The 12,162-nt window shown below is 51.7% G+C and overlaps 1 protein-coding gene across 1 annotated transcript; it reads left to right on the top strand.

Moving 5' to 3' along the window:
• The first annotated feature begins 4,348 nt into the window (after positions 1 to 4,348).
• Positions 4,349 to 9,041, top strand: OCSTAMP (osteoclast stimulatory transmembrane protein). Its single transcript, XM_068150381.1, has 3 exons — positions 4,349 to 4,415; positions 5,804 to 6,848; positions 8,511 to 9,041. The coding sequence occupies exons 2-3, from the start codon at positions 5,805 to 5,807 to the stop codon at positions 8,829 to 8,831; spliced, it is 1,365 nt and encodes a 454-aa protein (XP_068006482.1). The 5' UTR covers positions 4,349 to 4,415; position 5,804; the 3' UTR covers positions 8,832 to 9,041.
• Positions 9,042 to 12,162: the final 3,121 nt, after the last annotated feature.

The raw sequence follows: 12,162 nt of genomic DNA, 5'->3' as shown, positions 1-12,162 counted from the left end.
TGATGTTCCCCATCCAAAGCCAGGACCAACATCCACATGTTCTCCTGAGACACATGAAGAAAATCACGCTGGTTTATTTACAGTAGGAAAGCATTTTGTAGTACTTTCATTGCCTTTTTTTTGTGTGTGCCAGAAGCATTTGAGTCACTTTACAAACTATTCACACAGAGGAGCTGCTCTACAAGGTCCTTACAGCAGTGAGCGCTTCTGAGGCTGAGCTCAGCTGTCCTGGTCAGGAGAGAAAGGGAAAGATTCATGAAACAATGAAAGCCCAGCATGACAGGAGAAATTGTGTCCAGTTCTGGGCCCCTCAGTTAGGAAAGATGTTGACTTGCTGGAAGGTGTCCAGAGAAGGGCAACAAAGCTGGGGAGGGGTCTGGAGCACAGCCCTGTGAGGAGAGGCTGAGGGAGATGAGGTTGCTTAGCCTGGAGAAGGCTCAGGGGAGACCTTCTTGCTGTCTACAACTACCTGAAGGGAGATTGTGCCAGGAGGGAGTTGGTCTCTTCTCTCAAGCAACCAGCACCAGAACAAGAGGACACAGTCTCAAGCTGCGCCAGGGGAAGTTTAGGCTGCAGGTGAGGAGAAAGTTCTTCGCTGAGATTCGTTCACCATTGGAATGTGCTGCCCAGGGAGGTGGTGGAGTCACCATCACTGGTGTTCAAGAGGGGATTGGTCGTGGCACTTGGAGCCATGGTATAGTTGTCAGGAGGTGTTGGGTGATAGGTAATAGGTTGGCCTTGATGATCTCTGAGGTGTTTTTCAACCTGGTTGATTCTGTGTGTGATTCTGTGTGATTTTCGAGCTCAAGCTCAACAGAGGCTGGAGCTTGTTGAGAAAGCAAAGCCCCTGGGAGCCTGGCCACAAGATGCCCTGGGACACAGGGTGGAAAAAGGCACCTCACTGCATCTCGGGGGATACAGCATATGCCCCCCTCAACACCATCCCACCAGCACCATCCCAGCTCTCCTTCACTCCCTCAGTTTTCCTTAAACCTCTCCCATTCAGACGTCTGCAGTCTCTGGGCTGAAATGCAGGCAGGGCTCCAGGTCCGTTAGCAGAACGCGACCACAAGAGGTCACAGCTGCCTCGCAGAGATGCGGGGTCCTGCCCGAGTCCTGTCCCCAGCCCTCCCCCCTGCTCTTCATCTCTCTGTTACACACACGCTGAACTGATTTTTTGTTAAGCAAAGGAAGCTCTTTCATTGCGTTCTGGGGAAGATGATTGAGGACTGGAGCACTGCCCTATGAGGAGAGGCTGAGATCCCTGAGGCTTTTTAGCCTGGAGAAGAGGAGACTGAGATGGGATTTAATAAATATTTATAAACTGGGTGGTCAAGAGGGAGGGGACAGGCTCTGCTCACTTGCACCTTGTGATAGGATAAGGGGCAATGGAAATAAACTACAGCACAGGAGATTTCCACCTCAACCTGAGGAGGAACTTCTTCACTGTGAGGGTCACAGAACACTGGAACAGGCTGCCCAGAGAGTTGTGGAGTCTCCTGCTCTGGACCTATCTGGATGTGTTCCTGTGGGACCTGTGCTGCATTCTAAGGTCCTGCTCCGGCAGGGAGATTGGACTTGATGTTCTCCTGAGGTCACTTCCAACCCCTAACATCCTGTGATCAGACATCAATGGTTCTGGCCCATTTAGGAGTTATAAATTCGAGGTATGAAGATATCCTAGATTTCCTGAGTTTGACTTTGCATACAAACACCTCTTGGTGCTACCTGGAGTTATTGGTCAAGCATGGCATGAAGGGGCTGGTCTCTTCTCTCTAGCAACCAGCAGCAGAACAAGAGGACACAGTCTCAAGCTGCACCAGGGGAAGTTTAGGCTGCAGGTGAGGAGAAAGTTCTTCACTGAGAGAGTCATTCGCCATTGGAATGTGCTGCCCAGGGAGGTGATGGAGTCACCATCCCTGGAGGTGTTCAAGAGGGGATTGGATGTGGCACTTGGTGCCATGGTTTAGTCATGAGGTCTGTGTTGACAGGTTGGACTTGATGATCTTTGAGGTCTCTTCCAACCTTGGTGATACTGTGATGGCTTCCACCCAGGCTCCATCTTTGCCAGGTGATGCTGCAGGTTCAGAAAACACTCAGCACTGTGTTAGAATAGAATTGAATAGAATTAACCAGGTTGGAAAAGACCTTTGAGATCACCAAGTCCAACCTATCATCCAACACCATCTAATCAACTAAACCATGGCACCAAGCACCCCATCCAGTCTCTTCCTGAACACCTCCAGTGATGGGGACTCCACCACCTCCCTGGGCAGCACACTCCAAGGGCCAATCTCTCTTTCTGGGATGAACTTCTTCCTAACATCCAGCCTAAACCTCCACTGGCACAGCTTGAGACTGTGTCCTCTTGTTCTGGTGCTGGTTGCCTGGGAGAAGAGACCAACCCCCACCTGTCTACAACCTCCCTTCAGGAAGTTGTAGAGAGCAAGAAGGTCTCCCCTGAGCCTCCTCTTCTCCAGGCTAAGCAACCCCAGCTCCCTCAGCCTCTCCTCACCAGGACTGTGTTCCAGACCCCTCCCCAGCTTTGTTGCCCTTCTCTGGACACCTTCCAGCAACTCAACATCTTTCCTAAACTGAGTGGCCCAGAACTGGACCCAGGACTCAAGGTGTGGCCCAAGCAGTGCTGAGTACAGGGGCAGAACCTGAGTACCGGTGTTGTAGCCTTGAGGGCTGCTCTGTTGCTTATTTCTAACGTATTTTCTTCCTGGTGGTGGCCCAGAAATCTGCCTGCTTAGCCTGGATGGAGTCCCAGGGACTGCTGAAATCAGCTCAGAAATATGGTGAGGAAGAAGTTTCATCTGAGAACAGCAACTAAGGGGAGCCTGATGAGTTTTGCAGAATGCAGCTCTGGGCCTTTTGGAGTGGCTCTTTACAGTCTGCAAATTGAATTCAAGACCTAATTCGTGGCCTGTGCAAGCTAAGGGTGCTCCAAACAAATGGTACTTGCCTTTCAGGTCCCCCTGGCTGGTGCCTCTGACTGGCTGGAGCCAGTCAGAGCTTCGTGTTTGGTATCTGTGCTCCAGGAAACCAGGGGGAGACCTTTGCTCTACCAGCCACATGGGAAAAAGAGAAACTCCAGCAATGAAGCAGAGCTGTTGAGAGGAGCATCGAGGGCAGCAAGTGCCTTGTGTGGTGGCTGAGGGGCTGAGGAAGCAGAGAGGTTTGCTCTGCTCCCTTGAGCTCATGGTTGCTTGTCCTGGTGTGACTGCTGCTGCTGGGTGCTCTGGCTGTGTCCCCTGGGAGAGGTGCTGCTCTCCCACTCTCTCTGCTCCATCCCTGGGGGTGGCCAGGGCAGGGCTGACCTCCAGCCCTTTGCCCTCTCCTACCCAGGGGAGCATGAGAACATCCCAGGGGCCTGACTATTCCCACCCAGCAGGAGGGCTGGGCACAGGCCAGCAGGTCCCAGTGAGAAGTGAGCTCAGTGGTGGCTGGGGGAGCTGTGTCACCTTTGCTCAGGAGCTGTGGCTTAGTGTGAGAGTGTCTGGCAAAGGGGCCAGAGTGGTGGGAGCTGGGGGGGGCTGCCATAGCCCACCAGCTCCATGCAAGGTGTAGGGGGGGCGGGGTGTGTGTGGAATACACATATAACTGAGGAGCAAACAGCAAGGGCTGGCCCTTGTCTCCCTGTGAGTGGGTGGCTAGAGCTCTATCGTCTGCACGTCCTAGGGGTCAGACAAGCCTGTCCTATGGAGGACCACACATCCTGGTGTGCATGTCTGGGAGCTCCCCAGGACTTGTGGAACCCTGCTTGTGGCAGGGCTTTCTTTGCAGTGGATTTGCTGGCTAGAGGGAACTGGGAAAGGTTCAGGTTTGAAGCTTTGCCTTCCTCTGCTGGACCTGTGGGATGAGCCTTCAAGCAGTTTGTGCACCAGCTCACTGTTTCAGCACATGGTTTGCTGGATCCTGCCATGCCCTCTGGGCCACTATTGGTGGCTGAAAGAAGCAAAGCTCCCCTTCTCTCTGAGACAGATCCCAACCTTGCTGCTGGCTAATGGGCAGTGGGAGAAGTCAGCTGATTTCCCCAAGAGGGGTGGTGACATCCCAGGTTCCATGTGACGCTTGTTCCATCTTTCTCAGTCCATATGTCATTGACTCATTGTTTTCAGCTACACATCATCTTCTCTGCCACAACAGTGAGACCAGAAGGAGTGTAAAGCCCAGGCAGTGCTGTGCATCCTGGCTCTGACCATTGCCTAAGCTTCACAGACCACTGTGCCTGCTCACTTCAGGGACTGCCAGATCTGAATTGCCTTAAAACATCTTTTTATTCATTGAGTGCTGGCTCACTGGTGCCAGCTGCCTTGGTTTCCTATCCAGGATCCTTTCTCAGTGGTGAGGCACAGGAGCACAAAGAGTTTTCAAGCAAGACTGGGCTTTACAAGACTCTCTGCTGCTGGGTATGTAGTGTCTGCTCTAATCTCTCTCCTTCCTCTGTCTTCATAGCTGTTAAATGGACTTTTCCCTCCCCTGGAAAAAAATCTCATTTTCTAGTCAAAAATCTCCCTCAAAGCATATCTGAGGATGCAGCTGAGTGAGGGAAGATGGGGGGTTCCCTGGCTGGGTTTAATCCTGGGGACAGGCTCAGTATCTCCACCAGGTTTTCTGGTCTCTGGAGAGTCACTCCAGATGTGAAGCCTGAGAAGTGATATTCCTTCCCAAACTTCTATTTTCATTGGACATTTAAATAGCTTGATGGGACATTTCATCCCAGGGTGAAGCTTCAGGGTGGAACTGTTTTCTCTGGTCAGTTCTGTACTTCTCACCCTTAATCCTGCAGACTCCTCTTAAGTTTGGTCTCCTCTTAAGAGGCAGAGAGAGCAGAAACTGCACCATTGAACACCTTGTATTTACAGGGCTGCTGTAGAGATTTCCACAGCAGCCAGGAATCTCTTCTTTCTCCCTCAAGCATCCTCTAAATAACCACCAAACTCCCCTGTAGCCACTGCCATGGAGCTGACCCCTCTGAATGACTTTAGGAGGATGTTCACATAATAATACTTTGCTTTCCTGTGCTGGTGTTAGGGAAGGAGCAGCCACATTCTCCTTGCTGTTTGATCTTTCAAGATAAACCTTGAACTGCCCTGCCCTGCTTGCTTCCGGGCAAGATCTCAGTCCCAGCGACTCAGGCCAGCAGGGACTCAGCACTGGTTAGGCCACACCTTGAGTCCTGGGTCCCTCAATTTAAGAAGGACATTGAGACACTTGAATGTGTCCAGAGAAGGGAAATGAGGCTGGGGAGGGGTGTGGAGCACAGCCCTGTGAGGAGAGGCTGAGGGAGCTGGGGTTGCTTAGCCTGGAGAAGAGGAGGCTCAGGGGAGACCTTCTTGCTCTCTACAACTACCTGAAGAGAGGTTATAGCCAGGAGGGGGTTGGTCTCTTCTCCCAGGCACCCAGCACCAGAACAAGAGGACACAGTCTCAAGCTGTGCCAGGGGAAGTTTAGGCTGGAGGTGAGGAGAAAGTTCTTCACTGAGAGAGTTGTTAGCTGTTGGAATGTGCTGCCCAGGGAGGTGGTGGAGTCCCCATCCCTGGAGGTGTTCAAGAGGGGCTTGGATGTGGCACTTGGTGCCATGGTTTAGTTAGTCATGAGGTGTTGGGTGGCAGGTTGGACTTTATGATCCTTGAGGTCTTTTCCAAACCTTATTGATTCTATGATTCTAAGTAAAGAGTGAGACCAGAGGCATTCAGAGAAGGACGCTAAAGGACCCACGAGTGGTCGTCTGGAGAAAGCTTTCTAGTGAGTGCATTTCTGAACTCTCTCTGCTGACATCCTGTTCGTTTTACAGGATGAGAGCCCACATCTACTGTGAAGACTTTCTGTTCCCAAAAGTGTACAGGACTGTGGCAGACCTATGGCTCATTTACTCCAAGCCTGTCCCAGCAAACAGCAGAGAGCTGTGGACCTTGTTTCTGCAGTGCTCTTGCATCACAGCAGTGATGGGAGGCCTCTTTTACAACTGGATGTTTGCTTCCCTGGAGTATTCCTGGCACATCTCCATGGCAGTGGCCATCTCCTTCAGCCTGCTCCTTTTCCTGACCCTTTTCCTGGTGCATCCTGCCCGCTGTGTCTTCACTATGATCATGCCTACCATAGGCACCAGACAAGGCCGGAAGCTTCTGTTGTCGGCGTGCATCACGATAGCAGCGGTGAACATCACCCCCAACATCATCAGCAACATCAAAAGCATCCTGCAGGTTATTCAGTGCATCTGCAAGAATTCCTCTGAGAGTCTTTTGAACTCCACTGCTCTGCTAGAGGAAGCATACAGGGAGTTTGGGAATGCAATCCAAGAAATTGCTAGCGCCATTCATTTTTACAGGCCTATGGATGGGCAATTCCGACTCTCACTGAGGAAAAACAGCTCCTTCATTAACCAACAAATGCACCTTGCTGGTGAGGAGATCAGGAGGGACTTCCTGGCTGCCGAGGTACTGGTCAGAGGCTCTGTACAAGTAGGCAACAGGCTGATTGCTGCCTTCTCCATCCTCTACCTCTGCTTTGAGTCCAGCTGGTATTTGAAAAATTACCTCACTGACCTCCGCTTTGACAACTTCTACATCACCAAGAGGCTGGAGCAGCTAGCTGTGGACAGCAGAGCAGCTCACCTGCTGCTGGGCTCATCCAGAAAGCTCATTCGACCCACAGGCTTGAAGCTGTCCCGGGAAGAGCTGGTGTCGTGCCTGGTGCGGGTCATGCTCCTCAGTGTGGCCCTGCTGATGCTGCTGCTGGTCATGGCCATGGAGCACTTGGCCTTCAGCATGGCACACACGGTGGTGGCAAAGGCAGCCCAGTTCTCCGAGGTGCCCGTGGCCCTCAACATCAAATACAATGTAAGTGCTGGGGCTCACAGGAGGTGGTGGTGGGGACCTTACACAACCCTTATTGGCCCTCCCCAGCAGCCAGCTGAGCAAGCAGAATCACAGAATCAAGCACCAAGGTTGGAAGAGATCTCAAAGATCCTCAAGTCCAACCTGTCACCACAGACCCCATGACTAAACCATGGCACCAAGTGCCACATCCAATCCCCTCTTGAACACCTCCAGGGATGGTGACTCCACCACCTCCCCGGGCAGCACATTCCAATGGCTAACAACTCTCTCCATGAAGAACTTTCTCCTCACCTCCCGCCTAAACTTCCCCTGGCCCAGCTTGAGATTGTGTCCTTTTGTTCTGGTGCTGGTTGCTTGAGAGAAGAGACCAACTCCCTTCTGGCTACAACCTCCCTTCAGGTAGTTGTAGACAGCAATAAGGTCTCCCCTGAGCCTCCTCTTCTCTAGGCTAAACAATCCCAGCTCCCTCAGCCTCCCCTCATAGGGCTTGTACTCAAGACCTCTCCTCAGCCTCATTGCCCTTCTCTGGATACCTTCAAGAGTCTCAATGTCCTTCTTAAATTGAGGAGCCCAGAACTGGACACAGGACTCAAGGTGTAGCCTAACCAGTGCATTGTACAGAGCCCTTCTATCCTCTAACAGATCAACATCTGCTCCCAGCTTGGTGTCATCTGCAAATTTGCTGATGACTGACTGAATCCCCTCAGCCAGATCATCAATGAAGAAGCAACAGGTTTGGAGGGGAGGAGGTAGAAGCACAACCTCAGCTGCTCCTTCCAGTGCATGAAAGAGCACCACACACACATGACAGCCCCCTGGGAGTGAGGAGGGGAGCAAAGACACTGCTGGCACAGGACAGACAGATGGCCTCGTACCTCCAGGTCACTGCCCTGAGCAGGGAGGGGGAAGAAGCTTGCCTCCACAGTGTGGGCGCAAGCACAGAAGGAAGGGGGAAGCAGAGGAGCAGGTCTCAGCTGTGAGGTCATCTCCTTATCTTATTGCACTGGCTGTTCCTTGAGGAGAAAGCCCTTTGCAGGCACCCTGGGCAAGCCTCTGCACAAACTCTCCCAGTTTGTGCCTATTTTTAATATCCTTTATCTGGACTGGGTCTGGTTTAGTGCTGTAGCTTTTCTCTCCTGCCTCACAGCCTGCCTCCTTCCCCAGCCCCAGGGTTCCTTAGCACAGAGTCCTGCTGCTGCTGCTGAATTCTCAGTAAAACTGGGGCTTAGAGAAACCTTCTGCAGCTGAACCCTGCAGCCACTAAAGCTGCTCTCTGGGCAGTGGCTTCCCCTGTAACTCTCACACAGTGAGGACCTGCTGTGATCTCTGTAGCTGCAGATGACAGATAGAGCTGGGTCTCACCATGCCAAGTACTCAGCTAGGTCATGTTCTACACCTTGCAGGTGTGATGCTGAGGGAAACTCTTAGTGGTGACCTGACAGTGCTGGGTTAATGGTTGGACTTGATCTCAAAGGCCTCTTCTATGGTTCTGTGCTCTTATTCTAGCTCAGCCTGAAGTGTATGAGCACTTCAGGGCCCTTCTCTTTGTGCAGCCCAACAAGCTGCAGTGGTGATTGCACACCCCCAGGCTGATGGTTTCCATTAACCAGTTGATTTGGGTTTGTTCAGACTCCACTTAACTGCTAACTTTCTTTATTTCAGGCGAAAATAAGGATCTCTCCGTTGATTCCTCAGAGCGATGTATCACTTAAGGACTTTGAAAGAAGCTACCCCCACTACCTGACCTTCAGCTCTGCCCAGTGCAGGATCAGCCCCCCAACGCCCCCCAACCCCTCTGTGCTGCTCGTGGTGGGGCTGCTCTTCTGCATCCTCTACACTACCGTGTTCCTGCAAGCCTACGCCCGCCGCCTGTGCAGGGCGATCGCGGGAGCCTTCTTCCAGAGCTGGGAGGAGGAGAGAGCCCTCCACCTCTTCAGGGAGCTCTGCCAGAAGCACAAGGAGGAGCACGGCATGAGAAGCTAAGGGTGCTTTTGGAGCTACAGGCCATGCCTGGGACAGAATCACAGAAATATTCAGGTTGGAAAAGGCCCTCAGGCTCCCCAAGTCCAGCTGATAACCCTACGCTGCAAGGCTCACTCCTAAACCATAGCCCCAAGCACCACAGCCAAACCACCTTTAAACACCTCCAGGGTTGGTGACTCAACCACCTCCCTGGGCAGCACATTCCAATCCCTGACCACTCTTGCTGGGAAAAATGTTTCCTACTGTCCAGTCTAAACCTCCCCAGTCACAGTCTGAGGCCATTCCCTCACATTCCATCACTAATTACCTGTGAGAAGAGACCAGCAGCAGCCTCTCCACAACCTCCTTTCAGGTAGCTGTAGAGAGCAATGTAGTTTTCTCTGAGCCTTCTCTTTTTCAGACTAAACAGCCCCAGCTCCTTCAGTTGCTCTTCACCAGATTTCTTCTCCAGGCCCTTCCCAGCTTCCTTGCCCTCCTCTGCCCTGGCTCCAGCACCTCCACATCTCTCTTGTGTCGAGGTGCCCAAAACTGAACACAGTACTCAAGGTGTGGCTTCACCATAGCTGAGTACAAGAGGACAATCCCCTCCCTGCTCCTGCTGGACACAGCATTGCTGATCCCAGCCAGGATGCCTTTGGCTTTCTTGGCCACCTGTGCACACTGCTGGCTCTTATTCAGCTGCTTGTCCATGAGCACCCCCAGGTCCCTTTCTGCCTGGCAGCTTTCCAGTCACACTTCCCCAGGCCTGTAGCATTGCTTGGACTTGCTGTGAGCCAAGTGCAGGACCTGTGGCAGTGGCTGGCCACTTCTGCAAAGGGCCACACGTTCCATTTTCCAGAGCTGGAGAAGGCTCTGGGGAAAAATATTTGTCAGGAAAAAAGAAGAAGAGGAGAAAAAATGTCACACTTTGTGTGACTGTGAGAAAAATGGGTGGCATTTACTTCCTTCTTCATTTTTTTCCCTTCCCTCCCCCCATTTATTTCAGTCTGGAATCAGCTGTTCCAGGACTGGTGAGAGAGCTCATATGACTTGGAGCATATCTCCAGCATTAGACCAAGTTACCTAGGAAATCTGTGGGAGCTGGGGTGGGGGAAGAGCTCATTTACCTTCCTTTCTTTCTCAAGATATCCCTTCAGGCAGCAAGAAGGGAAACTCATTGGACTTGATGAATTTTCAGAGCATTTTTCTTCAGGTTTCATGCAGAGAAACCTGGAGAGATACTTTATCCACCTCAGAAAGTGTCACTTCAGCCCACTGAACGAAATTCATGGCCAATATGACCATGAGCTGCACATCCTGGGCAGGGGTGGTGATGGAAATCAGCACAGGAGGACTTTGTGGAACTACTTCACAACAGCTCTTCAAAATAAAACATAAATAAATTAGCTGAAGGGCTTCAGAAGAGACTGAGGCCAGACAATGAAGCTAGTTGGGGTGTCTGTCTCTTTTCCCCAAGTAACAAGTTTTAGGATGAGAGGAAATGGCCTCAGGTTGTGCCAGGGGAGGCTTAGGACATTAGAAAAAGAATTCTTTACTGGAAGGGTTTGGCCAAGCCCTGGAAAAGGCTGCACAGGGCAGCAGTGGAGTCACCATCCTTGGAGGGATCTAAATGCCTCTAGCTTCTGCCCAGGGCAGCAGTGGAGTCACCATCCTTGGAGGGATCTAATTGCCTGTAGCTTCTGCCCAGGGCAGCAATGGAGTCACCATCCTTGGAGGGATCTAAATGCCTCTAGCTTCTGCCCAGGGCAGCAGTGGAGTCACCATCCTTGGAGGGATCTAATTGCCTCTAGCTTCTGCCCAGGGCAGCAATGGAGTCACCATCCTTGGAGGGATCTAAATGCCTGTAGCTTCTGCCCAGGGCAGCAGTGGAGTCTCCATCCTTGGAGGGATCTAAATGCCTCTAGCTTCTGCCCAGGGCAGCAGTGGGGTCACCATCCTTGGAGGGATCTAAATGCCTCTAGCTTCTGCCCAGGGCAGCAGTGGGGTCACCATCCTTGGAGGGATCTAAATGCCTCTAGCTTCTGCCCAGGGCAGCAGTGGAGTCTCCATCCTTGGAGGGATTTAGATGCCTGTAGATGCTGTGGTGAGAGACATGACTTAGAGGTGTCTTGGCAGTGATAGGTTTATGGCTGGACTCAATCATATCAAAGGTCTTTTTCAACCTAAATGATTCTGTGATTCCAGTTCAGGCTAACATCCTGGAAAGTTTCCAAAGTGGCAGACAGAAACTTGAGATCTGAACTGGTGTTCTACAGGGAACAGGTGTGAGAGTCTAATAAGTTTGTCTCTCTCTATGTGAGTCAACAAAGATAAAGTGATAGCAGAGCCACTGGAAAGAAGGTGGAAAGAATCCTGTCCACCAATCCTGGATGCAAATCAGCTTGTGATTGCATCGTGGTAACACTGGACTACAACAATGGACCCAAGGACCCAGCCAGCCATCACACCTTTAGGGCAAGATAATCTCCACCCATCACAATGGGTTTTACCACCTGTTTCCTGTGCCTTGTGTGGACGGAGATGGGGTAGACGGAGATTCCCCCCCCGCCCCCCGCCAGCCAGGATCTTGCCCAAACACACAGCAATACACAGAACCTGAGGATTATTTCCTGCCACTGGAATTCCTGAGGGACAATATTTGAATACATACCTAAGGACTAAAAACTGTATAAAAGACTTGAGCAACTACTGGTTTGTAGAGAGAAACAGAGGAGAAAAACGGAGATGAAGGAAAACACAGGAGACGGGCCAGGCCGCTGAGAAGGGAAAGCCGGGACAATGCTGCTCCGGAGAAAAGAAGCTGCCCAGAGGACCAAGCCTCAGCACCCTTTCTCTACAGACCCAGGCTGCCCAGAGGAGCCTCAGCACCGTTCCTGTATCAACCCAACATCTCCCCAGAGGACCACAGCTGTCCTCCAGCAAAAGCCTCACCACCGTTTCTCTACAAACCCAACATCTCCTGCAGCACCTTTCCTCCACAGACTTTAACTGTCTTGGGGGGGATGAGGGGTGTGGTAATATAATTCCTTTCCTCTTCTCTCTCTCTTCTCTCTCTCCTTCTCTCTTTTCTCCCTCTCCCCTTCTTATGTCCACTTTATTTAGGTAATCAATAATCTAGCTGTTGATACTTTGGCCTCGTTTGTGCCTCTAATTTCACAACACGGGAATACTTAAAAGAAGTGTGTCTCCAGACTGAGACATCTAGTGTCTCCGGACCTTGACAACAGGGAAGTAGCAGGAGCTGGAGGGCTGGACTTGGCTGAACCCAGGGCTGGTCTGATGTGTTGGGTCATTTCAATCTCAGCAGCTGTGGTACTGTATCCAAGATGCA

Source organism: Melanerpes formicivorus, unplaced genomic scaffold (assembly GCF_026170545.1).
Source record: "Melanerpes formicivorus ecotype bairdi unplaced genomic scaffold, bMelFor1.0.p_v2 SCAF_19, whole genome shotgun sequence".
NCBI lineage: Eukaryota > Metazoa > Chordata > Aves > Piciformes > Picidae > Melanerpes > Melanerpes formicivorus.
The sequence above is the reverse complement of the archived record's forward strand: the minus strand, read 5'-3'. Positions and strand labels throughout refer to the sequence as shown.

Excerpts from the sequence above, each read along its gene's own strand:
- OCSTAMP (XM_068150381.1), top strand. The coding sequence starts at position 5,805 with ATGAGAGCCCACATCTACTGTGAAGACTTTCTGTTCCCAAAAGTGTAC. Across the intron at positions 6,849-8,510 it reads CCCTCAACATCAAATACAAT|GCGAAAATAAGGATCTCTCC; the intron begins GTAAGTGCTGGG and ends TCTTTATTTCAG.